We start from the raw sequence: 18,313 nt of genomic DNA on the forward strand, positions 1-18,313 counted from the left end.
TGTGTGTGTGTGTGTGTGTGTTTGTGTGTGTCTGTCTGTCTGTCTGTCTGTCTGTCTGTCTGTCTGTCTGTCTGTCTGTCTGTCTGTCTGTCTGTGTGTGTGTGTGTGTGTGTGTGTGTGTGTGTGTGTGTGTGTGTGTGTGTGTGTGTGAGCATTCCAACTCAATCCCCTCAGGTATGTGTAGCTCTAAATGTACAAATGGATATAATTTACATTGAGAAAAAGCTTTCATATTTTTCTTATATCCAAAATACCTCATGGTATTGCATTCAATATAGCTGTATATTTATTAGAAAGCCAAATAATGAAGGTGGGTTTCCGTCTAATAATGCATGGCTGAAATTAATTGAACAGTAGACCAGACCAGATGTTTAGTGTCATTAGAATAGAACATGCTATGTATTAACAACCTATCATGTCCAACCGATTTTTCTTAATCAAATGAAGCAATTGCCTACGTCAGACCACTGGGTGGCGGTGTGTCCCAATAGGCAGATTTTGTGGACTATAAATCATATTTAAACCTGTTAAGTGATGAAATATCATCTTAGAACTAAAGTATAATATTAAACTTTTCTTTCAATGTTTCACTGCATATATTAGTGAATCTATTTGAATTTTGGAAAATGGAAATATGCTTGTATGCATAAGCCATTCTACGGACTTGCGTATCATGCACATTTAGAAAGTGAAACTGGGTGCTATTCCTGTAGAAAATATAATTTAAATGTATGAATTAACATTCTCAGGTCCAACAATTAAGTTATAAATTGCATGACACAAGAATAGGCACGCGCACGGGACAATATTGCCTTGGAACCCACAAACGCCAATCAGCAGGGCGACCTAAATTCATGCAACCATTTGAGAGAAAGGAGTGACAGCCAATAGCAGCGGGGCAGGAGAAATTATGGGGCTAATCAGATCTGCGAGGGGGAGGAGTTATCCCAATCCCGGGGACGAGCGGCTACAGAGAAAGGATAACTGTAGCCGAGTGCCAGATGAAATGGTGCTAATAAATCTGATTAAAAAACTACAATGGTTAACAGGTATTTATGTTGAATTCCAAGACTTCAGATAAAGTTGTGTGATTTAACGGGGTTAAAATTTGGTGTCCAGACAAAGGAATTCAACGTGGGTCTGCTCTTTTTGGTAAGTCTCTGAACGCAGCTTCAGTATTTGCAGTACTAGAACATCATTATTTCACTGTCGGGATATACGTTTTTATATGAATAAGTTAACATTAGTTTTGTTAAGGTGTACTGCTACCTGGAGACGCATGCTTTATGTGGCGACGTAAAGAGCCACATGACCGCTAAGCCTGAAAGTAACGGGACGGGATGTAGGACAAGAGGCTACTGTACAATGATGAGAGCCCTGATAATAAGTCGGGTTAGCTATCCATTCACGGGCTCACTAGTGTTCATCTGCGCACTCCGGTGCTGCTCGGGTGCGCTTTGTTTCCTACATGATGCATGTCTGTTCTTTGTGAAACATCGGGTGCTGTTTCAGCACCGTTATCTTTTGGGTGGTTTAGTATAGGCATACAATATAAATATTAATAGGGTGGTTAGTTTTTTTGAAGTTGCCTCTCATTAGGACATACATGCACATTCATCCACATTTTAATGCATGAGTGCTCAACGTGAATAGCCGTATACGTTAACATGAATTGCAGGGCCTGTGTCTTATTATAATTTAATAGAGATACAGCCGGTGTCCGCACGATTCATGGGTCGGTGTTGAGTCTGTATTTTTTATCAACAATATAATCTGGAATAAAATGATATTATGCATATTGCTTGAATGTGACAAAGTAGAACATAGTAATTGCGTCCCTAAAAATATGTGGACAGCCTTTATCGAACCAGAACAAAATAGGTCCTTCAAAGAAGTGTGAACATTATGCTGGACCATTTAGGAGTTTGTGTGCCCCTTGAATTAGCCATTGTGTTTGTTTTTAAGCATGGCTAAGGATTATTCTCCTCTTGTGTTTTTCAGATTGAACAATCATCCCACGTGGGGAACAGGAGTCATAAACTAAACCTTCACACCTCCTTCACCAACCAGACTTACTTTTGTAAATGCATGCATTTCATTAGTGTAGATACAATGCCTTGATCAGACATTACAATGGGCTGCTTCGACTCATCCATGGGTCCAATGGGGATAGTCAAGGGTTACTGGTGTGCCAGTGGACTGTTTGGGATGTTTCTGGGACTGACGATTTTATTTACGGTCATCCAAGCCAGCCCACACGTCGCAGGTAAGATGCACACACAATCTTTTATTTTAGTTTTATTTTTGTAGTTATTGAGCCAATTAGATTGATCATGTAGGTGTTGACTAATTCTACTCGGACATGCAAACTGACCCTTATAAGCTTTTGAAAAAGGTGTTGTGGAGGTGTTTGATTCAGCATTCATTTGTCATGAATTTTATAATTTAGTAGACACTTATCCAAAGTAACTAATAGTGAATTGGAGATGCAAGTCATGATGACTGGTACCTATCTGACCCCTATCTGCTGTGAGGGTAAGGATAGGAGTCCAACATACTAACCATATCACTTCACTCTGCACCCACATTCAAAAAAGAAGTGGATCTTGTTTTCAGGCGAATGCACTTTTTGTTTAATGATAAAGTCAGAACATAGGTGGCAAATAGGGCATGCTTTAAGATAGATTATAGGTCTAATTTCAGAATATTATATTTTATGTTAACCAAAAGTAATCTAATGGTCATTTTCACCAAAAGGCATCAATGGACTGTGGTGAACTATTAAAGAAACAACATTTGTGAGGTTTTAGGGTTATAGACCATGATAGGGTTATAGACCATCTGTTAACAACTTTGTATGTACGCAATACTTTTCGATCTGGGTCTCTGATTAATACATACACACACACACACACACACACACACGCACGCACGCACGCACGCACGCACGCACGCACGCACGCACGCACACACACACACACACACACACACACACACACACACACACACACACACACACACACACACACACACACACACACACACACACACACACACACACACACACACACACACACACACACACACACACACACACACACACACACACACTATTAGTCCCGGCCATACCAACAATGCAATGGCCATTAAAGGTAGAGTAGGCAATTTTAGCAAACAAGCCAGAGTAAGCTAGATTCTGAAAGGATCCAACTGAAAAAGTGCAGCCTATCCTTTCAGGCCTCAAAGCCACTCCCCAAAAACACATCACTAGCTTGCTAGCTTTAGCAATAGCTCTGCCTGACCTTTTCAAAACCTCTGGGGATGTGCAATGAGTGTACGGGCAGAGTGTGTGCAGGTAGCCGTTTAGGTTGGTGGAAAGACAGGTAAGCCATCCAATAATTTATTTTGGGCAAAATGAAATTATTGGGCAGGCTTATTACAGGCCTGCGACAGCCTAAGATACCGGATGTTGTAAGGCCTTTGATTTATTGATTGATGTCGGGATGTAAAGAGAATTTAAAAAAAACAGTACACACAATCACACAATGTGCAATTGGCAATACGGAACTATTCTGGTCCCTGTGCTGCTCAGTGTGTGAAACGCTGACACCCAGCAAGGGCCCCTGGGAACGCCGGCCTCCCTGTCTGCAGAGAGGTCGTCTGAGGTAGGCTGAGGTGGGGGTCTGGAGATTTCCTTCCAGATGTGTCTGTCTGCTGACGCCTGTGATGGCGGAGAGGCTACCTTTATCTCGCTGCTCTACAGATAAGGAGGCCGTTGCTCAATGCGATAAGTCCAAGCCTGAAAGTAAACTTGGAACGTTCTTCTTTTAAATGGGAGGGCTGTTTCAAGATAGCCTTCGCTCCCCTTTCGCTGTGGATAACAGCCGTTTTATTGATTTTCCGCGTGCACAGATTATTTTGTGGCAAGGCGCGGTTATTAGGGGGCGGTTGCCATCCTTTGCAGGGAAATACAATAGTATTTGTGTTCAGTGAGGGTTTGTTTTTTATGTTTCGGGTTGCTTTCAGTTACCACAGTATGATCTGCAGGACATTCAACAAGGATGGGCACCTCGGCCCTGGAGCCCTTTAACATCATAGCATGAATCTGTTTGGGTTGGCATCGAACAAAACTTCAAGCTGTTTCAAATCATCCTCAGTCTTCTTTGGCGCTCTAAGCCCTGTGAGGCATCAATTTATGAAATAGTTTAAAAAAGTTAAAATGTTTTTACCTTTGAGGTAGGGGCAGTTTCTGACTGCACCGACTGCTTATTTCTGCCATGATTGAGCAATGCCGATACACTAAGCAACAGAGGAATTAGCGGCTACGCTTAAAATTAGTGATTTAGCCAATTAGTGGTGACGATATGAGGTCACTTGACTATTGAAGGAACTTGCCAAACTTGCCACAGCAGTTCATTTAAAACCAATCAATCAAATGATTGATTGTATGTTCTGTTGTCCTTGCTTTCAGACAATGGTAGAGGCTATGGTAGAGAGTCTATATTTCATATTAGTTAAATAAGTATACATTGTTGATCAAAACAAACCTTTAAAAAACCCTGAAATCCTATGTTTTCCTAGCATTTATAAAGTGATAGACCATGATGTTTGCCTGTGAGGAGAGCTGTTTATAGTTTCAAGGTCAAACAGAGCATGTGGATCCAGGGCAAATTTCTCCTCCAGACCCACATTTCTATTTTCATTTTTTCTACTAGTACTACCCTCCCATTTTTTCCGATCATAGGGTTGTCCTGTTAAAATGTATCAGGGAAAAACTCAAAAATGATTTATTATTGTATTTAATGTTAACTTGGGAGTTATTGTTCAGTCCCAGCAAGTCCTTCCACCATGTTTCATTGCAGCCTGCCGATTGGGGGGCCAGTAGAGTCCTGGCTAATTACCAGTGGAGTCTGTTGCCACATGAAATGTGATCTTTGTGGGATGACAATATGGCCATTCATTATTCATCAGAGCAGGGAGCCAGTTGCAGATTAATGGGCAGAAACCACCAAAAGCCAGATCCTTTGGTCCGATTGAGAGCCTTGCAGGCCGGGATCCTGGTTAAGGGCAGGTCAAGGAGAATAAGAGAGTATGAGTTGAGGAGGTTGTTTTTGACAGTATTAAACCAACTCTCACTCATTTTAGATCAAGGGTCATGGTTATCTTGCATGGTAGTTACATATCATGTACCATAGAGGCAGGCTTGAAGTTAAGTTAAGGTTGCCTGTGGTTAGGAAATAGATTTGTGTACCACTAATTATTATAATATCTTTATATATATAATTTCACTTATTTATTTCACATAAATAGGCTACCACCATGTAGGCCAATAGGTCAGTATAATGAAGGTTATGATTTGGGGTTTCCAAAAGAGAATGTTTCCGCAAATCTTTGAGGTTGCATTATTGTTAACTATTTTTCTGGACATCTCCTACAATCATTAAAATTATTTATTTGTTTTCTTTTCTTTTCATGTGAAGTGAGAATACCAAATGCAAAAAAAAAAAAACTAAACTCTAAGTGGAGCCTATGATGGACCAGTGAGAATTGGGGTTATGCGCTTCTACTACTACTACTATGTGATAATGTTATTTGTATTCCTTTAAATGTAATGGATTCAACCCAAACCTACAAAGCAACTCATTGATCGCCGGGAGTTAGCTTAAGCTGTGGGCTGTGGCATCAAATTTCCCGCGATGAAAGAAGCCTTCACCGGAAATTAATAATAGAGTGTGTGTTAACACTGAGCTGAGAAGAAGGCCTGTAAACTGGAGAAATGGCCAAGGCCAAGCCCAGGACTTGGCAGACTCTCACGCCAAGGCCATATTGTGCTGCTGAGCCTACATCACAATTTGCACCAATGAAACGTCTGCCTGTTGGTTTGTTTATTTATTTATCAGAGCAGATGGCGTGGTTCAGGCGGCGCCCCTTGTGGCGCTCGCCCCAAACTCGGGCCTCACATTGAAACCAGACACAACCTTGCACAGGTGCTTGTCCTCCCACTGATTACACTGTAGGCCTGGCTGACACGGAGCCAGTGTTGTAAGTGGAAGGGCTGTTGGGTCATCGACGAAGAGTTTGTGTGATTGACCAATAGGAAGGGGCTTTTGGGGCCTTTAGTTGACTGCTGAGTGATGCTCTTTTCAGGGCCTCTCCAGTTACCCGCCTTCCTGTCTTTCTCAGAAAATTTGAGCTGTGTGTGTGTGTCAAGGGGGGGGGGGGGGGGGGTTCACTGTTAGTAAGTGAGTGTGTGTCAGTGCTTCCCTCAGATCTCCGGATATATTCAAATTTTCGGGTTGCTATGACTAAGCGATGGTTTTGTATTTTCTTGCATGAGGTTGTTTTTTCCTTCCTTTCTCCTTGCCCTCCCTTCCTGCCTCTCATTTGCTCTTATCCCAAAATGGATTCCCTGCGGATAAGCTACAGCGGACCACAGGAGTATTTGATGAATAGCAGACTTGAGCTGAGTCTCATGTCTGTTGCTAGGCTAGCTGTAGGTCATGCCAGACTATGACCTCATTTGAAGGGCTTAATAATCTGTCAACCTGAAGCTCCCTGTTGAGGACTGATAAATAAAATGCAAACTGAAAAAGTTGCACGGAAGTTGCAGCAAACAAGCCGGTAATGGATTCAGATTCAAGGGTTTGATTGTGAGGAGTGAACTTTAAAAGCAATCGTTGGAGCCTCAGGAGAAATATGTTTGAGAAGAAACCCTGTGAGTGCGGGATAAGTCGGGGGGGAAACTGATGTTTTTATTTCGATCTTTTGCTCCTTGATAAAAAATAATGAAATGAACTCTGATAAATACTGATAAAGGCAAATGGAGTTCCCTCCCTCCCATCTTAAAAGCCTTCACAATAAACCAAACGTCAACAAAGTGGAGCCCTGATTGTTGGGCTTCACTTAGGCTGCGCGGCCCCTGCCAACTGTACAGAGCCAGTCACGCGAGGGTCTCTGCTGAAAACAGAACCATGTGTGGTTCTGTGTAGTTAACTCGTATTAAGATCCGACAACCCCTTTCTTCTTCTCTCGCTCCTTTCACTTTTTTTTTATTTTTATACAAAATTAAAGAGCAATCTGGGGGGGGGCACACAAAATTAACGTTTTTGGGTTTCATGCAAGTCTGGGAAAACTAGGAAATTACATAATTGAAAGTAAAAAATTAGTCTGTAATTAGTAGTTCAAATTTCTTCACAGATATTACACTCAATGCTTTCCTATATAGATGTGTGTGTGTGTGTGTGTGTGTGTGTGTGTGTGTGTGTGTGTGTGTGTGTGTGTGTGTGTGTGTGTGTGTGTGTGTGTGTGTGTGTGCGTGTGTGTGTGTGTGTGTGTGTGTGTGTGTGTGTGTGTGTGCATGCATTTGCTTTAATGTGTGCTTTTCTTCATGGATGTGCATGAATTGTGTGTCTGTATGTGTGTGTTTGCGTCTGTGTGTGCGTCTATTCATTTTAATGTGTGCTCTGCAGATGTTGGCCTGTTCCAGTAGCTTGAATCTTTCAATGAAAGGGGTGGCAGTTCTTATAAAATGAGTACTTTCACTTCCAACGTGTGGTTGACTTCAGGCTGTCAATACACTGCTGAAGAAACTGAATATTCTGTAGTAAATCATACAACAATATATTATGCTTTTGTTGTGACTTGGAGCTTCATATTAAGGTTGATTGGTACAGAAACAACAACAGGGAACCAGGCGAAGAAGCAGGCAGAACAAGGTCCTTTTTTCACTCTCCAGCCCCTGCTAGGCAACATGTTTAATCAGACCAGGATTTCAGCCAGGAATTCTTCTGAACTTGCAAGCTTAGCCACATGTGAATTTGACTCAGTGGTGTAAAACCAAGGTATAAGTTAGCTTCAGTATATATTCAATATAAATAGATGTTCATTACCGTGGGATATTCATATAATGAATAAATGATTGCTGCCATATTAATTCCAAGCGGATGATGTCACACTAATGAATCTTTATTGCATCCATATATTTCATTATAACCCGAGTTGGCTAATTTAAAATTTTTGCAATGAGGAGTTGGAATGGGATGATCAATCAAACTCTGGTTAATTTTTCATCCATAGGGAGATGAAGCCATATTTAGTCTGCCTATCAATAAGATAGGCAGAGAAGTAAGGGTTATCTTAGGTGAATACCAACCTATATATATATATATATATATATATATAGAGAGAGAGAGAGAGAGAGAGAGAGAGAGAGAGAGAGAGAGAGAGAGAGAGAGAGGGAGAGGGAGAGAGGGAGAGAGGGAGAGAGAGAGAGAGAGAGAGAGAGAGAGAGGGAGGGAGGGGGGAGAGAGAGAGAGAGAGAGGGAGGGAGGGGGGAGAGAGAGAGACTGCAGTGCTGTCCCTTAGCCAGCAGGGTCTGGCTGTGATGTGATTTGAGGCTGCAGGCTGTTTACTCCGCTAGGCCTGGTATAACGCAGCACTTGACCAAGCGTGAAACGTTCATGTTTCTGGAGACAGGTGTCCGCGTGGCTCGGTCCTGGGGTCTTTGTCACCTTCTTGCCTGCTGTAATGTTAACCCCCACGACGACCCACCTCCCCCTCCTCGAAAGCTGTCTGGGGCCGTCAGTCCTGCTTGTTCATTATATCACGTCAGTTTCCAGTTTGAATAATTTAAGCTTAGCTGCTAGCTCGTCATAGCGTAGGATTATGAGATCTTGGCCTAGCTGTTGCTCATAGGAATGTCAACTTTCCCTTTGGAATCTAATTATAGAGATTATTAGGCTTCCTAATAAACCTTCCAAAGACAGGCACAGGCAGCGTTAGCATGATTTAATGAGATTTCTGGGTCAACAGAGAGTTAAGGATGCGGAAGGAACTCAGTGTACATTGTAATAGCAAATATCCCTGTGGTATGATTCGCAATAGTTTGCAATGTTCGTAGTTATTTGGTTTTCATTAGGGTTAAGGCCATCTCTATTTGTCTTATTGCCAATGCTTGTACTTCTTATCTATGCTGATTTAACGATTACAGGATTATCCAAAAATCGCACAACATAATTGCTAAATCTGCCTTCATTTTGCCACTTTTTTCTTTTCAGCATCTCTTTTTTATTCTCTCTATTTCTTTCTTTGAAGCCTGATAAATAGTGTTCCATATTTCAATAATAATAACATACTATTTTCGGGATAAATCAATAAATAATAAATAAATGTCTGCTTCCCCACCCAATCATTGCAGTCACTTTGCATGAACTCAATTCTTTATGGAAGAATTTAAAGGATCTTATTCCAAAAATATTTGGTCGTATAAATAAACCAACTTATCCATGTGTGCGTGTGCAAGCATATGTGTGTCTCTGTTTGTGTATGCGTGTGTGTGTCTGTGTGTGCATGCACGTGTATGCGTGTGTGGGTGCTCCGTGATGTGTGTGTGTGTGTGTGTGTGTGTGTGTGTGTGTGTGTGTGTGTGTGTGTGTGTGTGTGTGTGTGTGTGTGTGTGTGTGTGTGTGTGTGTGTGTGTGTGTGTGTGTGTGTGTGTGTGTGTGTGTGTGTGTGTGTGCAGCGGTGCCCTGAATCACTTCAGGGTTCAAACACTTGGCCTTGCGTTCCGTGCGGCTGTCTGGCAACGTGTGCAGCTCAGAGACGGACGGACGTCTCTGCTTGCTCTGATCCAGGAGACACAGTTCTGAAATGCATGTTGACTCAATTAAAGCAGCAGCCCGGGGTGTAATTTAGCTGGGAGTGGTCCCCAGAGGGAAACCAAAGGCTGACTGCTGCCTCAGACAGGGGTTATATGATCTAGTGATGCAGAAAAGTTATGTTGTAGCCCCAGATGCACATTCAGTCATTGTCATGCTTTTTCTGTATTTATTGTTTTTACTGGGGATCGGTTCCATGGTGGTCAGGTTAAAAATAACCCTCCACTGATGTGGTGGTTGTTTTGAAGTGTGTCTGATTCGTCTGAGGTCTGTTGACGAGTTGTTTTGTTGTTGATTGTGGGAAGGTGTTGGTGGTGGTGACACACTTAAGGAAATGGCTCAGAGTCTGGCTCCTTTAACCTCCTCTTCTGTTATAGATTATAGGTTTCTTTTGTTATATTGTATTTCTAAGTATTGTTCTGCAACTATAATTTTTGGTCAAACGGGAGACATGGAATCAGTGTGGAACTTCTATAAGGCTGACCAGCTTATGCTTTCAGTTAGGTTGAAAAGTGGGTGAGTTTGTGGTCTTATATTTGTATGACATAAGATTCAATAAAATCTCTTTTCTTTTTCTGGTTTATAAAATGTCAGCTCATACTCGATGGCACTGGATTCAACGTGCTCAAAGCAAGCCACAAAAGCATAGGGATACTGAAGTTAATATAGCTCTCAGGAACAATTTAAAGTAATACTATTGAAAATTATTCAAGAGTTGCATTGCATCAGTGACAGCTGTTACTGGCACTTCCTTATTAGTCCTGGCCACATCCCTGTATCCTGGGTTGGGACTGCCTTTAGTTATCATGGCAGCGTCCAGATTAGATCATCCATGATGTCAAGTAACATGGAGGCTGTCATGCTTGTGACAAATTGGGTTATAAACTATACCTCATCAACAGGACCAAATTTGGCAGCACTGAATTACCTCACAAGTAAGGCTTTACTGATTGTCCCCTGCCAAATGTTACCCCTTTCAGATTTTCAAGTGCTTTAAAGGCTTTTGAGTCTAGTTTCCTGAAGTAGATAATTGCCCCACCCTTAGCTGAAGTTCAAGTGAAGAAGGTCAGTAAAATCAGGACAGTACACTGCATTTCTTTAAGGGGCAGCCCTACGTCTCGCAAAAAAATATTTACACAAGCAGATCACCTGTTTTCATTATTTTATAACATAGAATGGGTTATTAAATGAATAAAATATGGCTATGCTACTCTCAAAGTTGCTGTTTTATTTATTTACCCTTTTGCATCGCATTCTATTAAAGTTAATTAAATTATGTAGCTGTAGAAGTAACTGGTCTGACAAAAGTTTCATTCCATATTTTAGGCAAGGGAATAATGTAAAAAATGAATATTCCTCAACCTACAGGACGTGCTGCGCAGTCTATTAATCACTCTTTCACCCTTTGCTCTTGAGATGAATACTAAACGGGAACAAAATAATTTCACCTTGCATAAATACAGTTTATTGTCTTTGTGGTCGGTTCTGCTTACTTATTTGTTTATTATTGATTAGGGTTGATGTAATATTCCACAAAAACCGAATATTCTAGTTTCCCTCCTCTCATTCTGACATCGCATTGATCTGTTTTTTGCAATTTTTCTGTTGCAAATGAATGCTTTGCCTCTGTGTTCCAGACAAACACTGGTTGGATTCCCTCACAGCAGACAGTTTGCCTTCTGACGGCCCAAACTTGCGATTCTCCCCTCAAAATCGACCAGTCTCCTTCACTGCAGTATCGCTAGACCCTGAATCTACTGCAGTGACACAATCCTCCGACGGCCAGCCACAGGAGCCGACACTAAACTCTGGTTCTGATGCTGCTGACAGGGCACTTTCCCACTGGGGCCTTTCACCTTCTCAAAACCCCAAAGCCTTTACCTCAAGTGAACTACTCGCTGAGCAGACATTAACTCGCACAACACCTGCTCTCAGATCGTTGACGCCCGGATCGGGTCCGGATTTTAAGGGCCCTTCATCAAGGCGAGCAAGGGATCTGTTGAAGAAAAGGTCCATTGTGACGATATCAAAACAACCACCCCAATCAAATTCCACACCCTCAGCTCCCTTAGGGCCACAGCTTGTTCACCTTTACTCCGACCAGAAGAACGTAGATGAATCTCCACCAACACAAAACCAAAGCAAAGCCCCACTTAATTCTAGAGAGCGCGACACTGAGACGCTGGCCCCCAGCTACCTGCCTTTTTTCAGCCCCCACCCCACAGCCGCTCTATCTGAACCCACGGAGGCCCTACCCGTAGACATCTTCCCTACCAACACCATGGATAAGGACTGGGGCTCCGGGGAGTACATGGAGACCATGTCCTTCCTGGGCTCGGAGGGAGACGACTACGCCCTGGTCTCCAACCTGCCCTCGGACATGTACGACCTGGAGGAGTCGGCCTCAGAGAGCTACGACACGTCCTTCCCGACCAGGGTCGGAGTGACCATGTCCTCTTTCCTCCCGCATTTCGTGTCGCCATCTCTGAGTCTCAGCCCGCCCCTAACCTCCGCCGGTACTCCCACGTCCGTTTATCCGCCCCCCCTGTCTTCCTCCGTCCATCCCGCCTTTGAGCCCACTCCCCCGGTTGAGAGTGACGTCACGCGAGCCCTGGACGAGGATTGGTCCGAGGCCTTCACCATCCAAGCCACGGACCTCCTCTTGCCCGACATGAACAGCATAGAGTACTACACCACCCAGCTGACCAAGGAGAACACCAGCCTGAACACCGGCGCCGAGCTCAGGGGGAACGGCACCATCTCCGGCCTCGTGTCCAAGATGTCCATCAGCACCACACACTTGGTGCCCACCAGGACTTTCACAGTAGACCCCAGCCACATGCACACCTCTTTGTTCGGAGACGATGGGCCAACGGACGAGAGCGCGTGGGCCGAGGAGGAGTCCTCGGGACCTTACGCGGGCTACGAGCCTCTCAACGACACCAGCCCGGTGAACGACACAGCGCTGGGTCTCCAGCCAGTCAGCATGTCAGAGCACTCCTCCATCGCGACCTCTCCGTCCTTTGTTGACGCTTCTCCGATCTGGGAGGCAGAGGTCCCCACAACGCAGTTGGCCCCCACACCAGACGCGGGGTCGGACAGCTCTTACTACACCGAGTCCGGGTCCGCTCTGGCCGACGCCACAGCCATGCTTCCCGACGACGTCCTCCTCTCGTCTTCGCCGTCGGACGTGTACTGGTTCACCACGGAGACGATCCCCCTCGATGCTAGCTCCGTCACACCCGTCCTGAGCGCTAGCACGGCCCCCACGCCCGTCGCCTCCGCCGCACCGGCCCCCGATGACACTCCTGCCCCCGATGACACCCCTGCCCCAGGCGAAGCCACTCCCAGCACTACCGTCAGCGCCGCTCCCAACGCCACCGTCCAACCGTCCTCAATGGAACCCTCACCCGACGACACGTCGCCTCCTCCCATAATGATCGCCGACGAGGGTGTGAGCGGAGAGCCGACCGAGGGCCATCCTGTGACACCGACAGCTTCAGCTGAAGATAACACGACCTCTCTCATGCTCCCGGTTACTACCACTGCCGCGGCCACTACTCCTCACGTCACAACGTCTATCCCTACTACCGGTCAACCTGAAGCCGTCACCACGCTCAGCACCACCACGGTCACTACGGGCAAGAGCCCGGCAACGACACCGCAGGCGAGGCAGTATCTCTGCAGCATCGACAACCCCGCGTATGCAGTTAGAGTCGGTATGTTTGCATTGTTTTATTCATGTATTTATTTATTCACTTGTGTTTTTATTATATTTCATGAACATTTCTTCGTAAAAGGATTAGCAAGGGAATAGGAATTTATTTCCCCCCCCCCTCCACAAAAGGTTTCCCCTCCGGGGCCACCGTCGGATATGCCAAAACCCAGATCAGGGACATCCTGAAGAGTGAATTCAACAAACCAGTTGAACTGCAGGTAATGTACTGTGACTCTACAGCATCACAACAAAAATATATTTTAACGTTAACGTTATGATCCACGGTATTCATGGTATAATATCATGACACAATCACAATAGTGTGTTCGTTTTCTACTTTTTTGTTTTGCTAAAATAATCACAAGATACATATTAATGCAGGAATATTGTTGTAAAAACAAATGCAAGACACGGCGCTGGGCTGCACTGAGCTCAGATGTTTGTTTTTCGCAGTGAAACCTTGGAGCTAAACAGATGTTTGATGTGAAGTTACATAATCGTCCTCCCTGTTGGGCCCACTGTGCTGGAGCAGACATGTCTGTTCTCTGTTGTTTTTGTGCATGTGATGTTTGTGTCTCAATATACGCATGGACAAGAAAGAGCATGGGATTGTGATCATATTCATCCTGACGACAAAATTGTTTTTATCTCTGCTTCTTCTGTGATAAACAAACAGTAGTTCCAGCTAGTCTCACGAAAGTAAACAGTGGCCTGCAATCATACCGAGAGTAAAATACTGCTTATACAAGCAAGAAGCAGGACATCATTTAGCGTGACAGTGATGTGTGCGTTTCTCTGTTGTTGATTTTTACCTGTGTTTTTCCTATAGGTTTTGGTGCCTCCTCCCAAGTTTGTTTTCCGCGTGGTATCAGGCCCGGTGGTGTACACGGCCATAGCTGTCACCAACGCCCTGCGAAGGTCTGGCCGCCGCTTCCTGTCTGTGGCTCCGGGTTGGACCCTGCCTGACAATAAGTACCTGGCCCATTCAGGTACACGTCTGGCCTACAAATCCCTCTTGCAATCTGCGTATCGAAACCACTGACTCTGTTGGCTTGTCTAAGAATAGCTAGTGCTGATAAGGCCAGAGTCTATCATATCCAGCATTGTACATTGTTATGTATTTAAATCGGTTCCAGATAAACATCTTTTTGGGATAAAGAAACGAATGCGCAGTACTTCTGATTTTAATGCAGCGATGGCTGCAATGTTTGGCCGTGCGCCGTATCGTTCTCATCAGCGGATCTGACTCTCCCCCGTCCCGTGACTCTGTGTGCAGTGCTGCAGTTCGTGCCGGGCAACGTGGACGTACGGGCCTGCAACTTCAGCGAGCGGATAGAGAAGGGGCTGACCCTGGCGTTGGCCGAAGTGCGGCGGCGTGCGCAGGAGTCCACCAACTTCACGGTGCACGTAAGTCGCTGGAGGAGCCGACCGGAAGGGACCGGAGAGGGGAGCGTGGCCGCCTCTCTCCCCGACCTCAGGCAGATGGCTCCACCAAACAAGCATTTACTCAGCTATTCTGCGTGTTCCTATTTAAACGTTTGAACCCACAGTCTGAGGACGTTCTATACTTACACGAGCGTGCTTAAAAAAACGTGACTTGTTTTTATCAGCGGGCCAACCACACCATCGTTCGTCGTTGCTGGAAACCATTGGCGGGCTGACCTGAAAGCGAGGCCTGTACCATTGATAGAAGTCTAAGGCAGCTCCTCTGGCGCAAAATAACGACAGTGTTTCACCAGTGCATTCTCTTTGAGAGAAACCCCAGACAGCGCCGCGCCGAAGCCCTTCTAGCTGTTGTGTTGTTGAACGAAAGAAGCCCAGACGGCCTCCAGCGCACCAGTAGTGGGAGGTGATTCTGCAGCAGCGGAGAGAAGCTGTGATTGGGCTGGTGGGGGGGGGGGGAGCGCATCAAACAGCAGCTGCTCTATTTGATTACAACTGTTGATGCGTTTGGATTTCATCACAGGACGAGAGGCTGGAAACAGTGAGGAAACAACTGCAGGCTAGGCTGCAGTACTGAGAACCCAGCCAACCCCGTCTTGTCAGAGGGAACCTGTGTACTATCCTACTTACTTGATTCAGTCACAGAATTGCGGCCATCGTTTCTTATCAATTCAATTGAATTCATTTCAGTTTATATAGCCCTTAATCAGAGGTGCAGTCTTAAAGGGCTTCACAGGCAATATATTTTTGACACACATGGCCTGTTAAGCCTTCTTTATCACTCCTTATATCCATGACGTCTAGGTCACGTCTTAGTGGTTTGATTCAAGTAAATGTAGCATTGGTCTAACGGCTTTGGTTTTAGTGGGCTACCAATCAAAGCGACCTTCAGGATTTGGTTTTTTTCCGTCCTCTGTAACTACAAATGTGTCATGGGACCCAACAAAAGCAGATGTGAAATGGCCCAGTTTTATTTGGTCCCTTGCTAAATCGTGACACTTCAACCGTGTTTCAGATTGTGAACATTACCATGGCTGGCCCCGAACGCCAACAGCAGCCAGTGAACATTTTCTTCGCCGTGCGGGGCCCCGGGGGCTACCTCCTTGGGTCAGAGGTCACCAACCTGCTGTTGAGGCTAACCATGGTGGAATTCAGCTACTACATGGGCTTCCCGGTGTTGGAGATAGCCGAGCGTGAGTCTTTCTGCGGCAGCTATTCATTCACTCATTCACCAATCGATCTTCAACGTCATTTTCATATTTGCCTTGAATGTACCATTTGGCAGTAATGAATAGAAGCCCCAGGGCATTTTTCTGATACCTATGGTACTTTTACTGCAATTTATAAGTATTTGAATTTGTTCCTTTCAGCTAATATTCTGCAACTCCATCTAGTGCCCTGCCAACAAGACTACATATCTAAAAGATATATAATTTATTCAATTGAGTAATTCATCCACAAGGATTGTTAGTCTGTAACCATTCATGCCTATGGTCACGATGGTTTGTGAGTCACATTCTGTTTATTTGCAATGCACCAACCTTCCTCTCTTTCCGTATCCCTCCAGCGTTCCACTATGCAGAGCTCAACACCACACAGCTTCTTCGATCCTCTTGGTTGAGAACAGGTAAAGAACACTCCAATCCCACCCCCCCCTTCCCACCTACTGAATGGGCGGCAGATGGTGATGTTACACAGAGCTACTGGGTTTGATCCCCGACGTGCACAGCCTATACGTCCATGACCACAACGACTATAACCCCTATCGGCTTCATAATGAATTGTGTCTGACGTCACTGCAAGCTGATATAGATAAAAGCTTCTTGTGTGTGTGTGTGTGTGTGTGTGTGTGTGTGTGTGTGTGTGTGTGTGTGTGTGTGTGTGTGTGTGTGTGTGTGTGTGTGTGTGTGTGTGTGTGTGTGTGTGTGTGTGTGTGTGTGTGTGTGTGTGTGGGTGTGTGCGTGTGTGTGTGCGTAGTGCTCCTCGGTGTGCTGGACCCCAGGGTGGGTGACCCGGGCTTCCAGGCGAAGATAGAGCGCCAGCTGGCCCAGCTGCTGGGCGAGGCCATGGGGACGGTGCGGCGGGCGAAGAGAGCCACCACTGTGGGCAACAGCAGTGTTCAGGTGCTGCCTCCTTCTCCTTCTCTCCCCTTCACCTCACTGATCACAGCCCTGCGGATAGCCCACACTGAATATCCCAATCTTACTACATTACTGCATTTTGTCTGGAAGATGTCAGGTTGCGTGGGCGATGAACCTAAGCTGCTTGTTTGACGATTACACAATTTCCCGGCGTTGCGCAACACTTGAACCGAAGAAAGCGTGAACGGCCTGTTTCAGGATTATTCACTAAATCGGGTTAAAGCCTCTCTTTTTGTTTGCACCATTTATATCATTAATCCCCGGATTGAGTTCTCTGTTAAAAAAGCTAGCGTGAGTACTTAGGGCTCATTATGTCTGTGTCGCAGCAGTGTTCAGAGCCACCGAAAGGCTCCCTGCTTTACTAATCAGCATCTGCCTTTTGTGGGTGTCCTCTGCACCTGCTCCGTCGGGCTTTAAAGGCGACGTGATAGGGTCGTCGCAGCGACAACATCCCATTCATCCCGTCTCACCAGATCCCATTCTGCCCGTTCTTCTCCCTCGCCTGCTCCGTTTTCCTTCTTTCCTCGCTCACATCCTGTTTTCCCCTGAGGGCTGTGCTCGGCCACAGAGATGCTGAGACAGCATACGTTATCATTATCATTTCTGTTTGCGTTCTGCAGCGGCGGTCATTGTAAACTAAGCAGGGATTGCGAGAGAGTTTCGAGTCCACGGCAGTGCGGTGCAGGAGGGGAGAGGTAGTGTGAAAACAGAGGGTTGGACATAGTATCTGCGCCCAGGCTGGCAGTGGGTGTGTGTTTCTCCTCCCACAGGGTCAGCTGTCTGTAAGATTGATGAATGTCTGAATGCTGGTCTGTGTAAGCAACCCAAGCATAACATACTGTCTCGCTTTTGGCATATTCATGAACAACTAACCCAGATAGGTAAAAAAAAGTAACATATCTGAAGGATAGCGCAAAAAGGGAATATTTTGTGGCGCTAAGAGCAGTTCTTTTATTTGACTAATTTTAATACTTAATACTAGACTCCTTTTACCGGACCTGCATCAAGTTCAAATAGCTTATTGGATAGCAGATTATATCTAGGTATAGATGTCATACAGGCAGCAGGCATGTGATTGAAGTAATGCAGGGTCTGTTCCCCAGAAGAGCACTACGTCTAGCAACGCCGGCACTTGAAACCTCTATTTCTTAGAAATTCATGAATATTAACGTTTGCTTTCTAATGCGATACCAATCATGCGCCCGTGTTTTTTCCCGGTGACATCAGGGAACCCTGTCACTGAAGACGTTGCTTTGTTCGACATTTGTTTATTTTCCTGCTTGCATTTCAAAGGCTCATCTCCAAGTGTTTCTCTCTGATACTGTGGCCACCACTCGAGGGGCTTTACGGTCTAC

At 45.2% G+C, this 18,313-nt stretch overlaps 1 protein-coding gene across 1 annotated transcript in view; it reads left to right on the plus strand.

Annotated features, from left to right (window-relative positions):
• Positions 1–925: 925 nt before the first annotated feature.
• Positions 926–18,313, plus strand: part of LOC130389557 (UPF0606 protein KIAA1549-like) — a 34,914-nt gene continuing 17,526 nt past the window's right edge. The window contains exons 1-9 of the mRNA XM_056599388.1: positions 926–1,152; positions 2,002–2,266; positions 11,294–13,375; positions 13,504–13,592; positions 14,204–14,363; positions 14,651–14,781; positions 15,833–16,010; positions 16,385–16,444; positions 16,795–16,940. Coding sequence (XP_056455363.1) covers positions 2,134–2,266; positions 11,294–13,375; positions 13,504–13,592; positions 14,204–14,363; positions 14,651–14,781; positions 15,833–16,010; positions 16,385–16,444; positions 16,795–16,940 — 2,979 coding nt within the window. The 5' untranslated portion in view covers positions 926–1,152; positions 2,002–2,133. The remainder of the gene's footprint in view (positions 1,153–2,001; positions 2,267–11,293; positions 13,376–13,503; positions 13,593–14,203; positions 14,364–14,650; positions 14,782–15,832; positions 16,011–16,384; positions 16,445–16,794; positions 16,941–18,313) is intronic.

Source organism: Gadus chalcogrammus, chromosome 9, assembly GCF_026213295.1.
Source record: "Gadus chalcogrammus isolate NIFS_2021 chromosome 9, NIFS_Gcha_1.0, whole genome shotgun sequence".
Classification (NCBI taxonomy): domain Eukaryota; kingdom Metazoa; phylum Chordata; class Actinopteri; order Gadiformes; family Gadidae; genus Gadus; species Gadus chalcogrammus.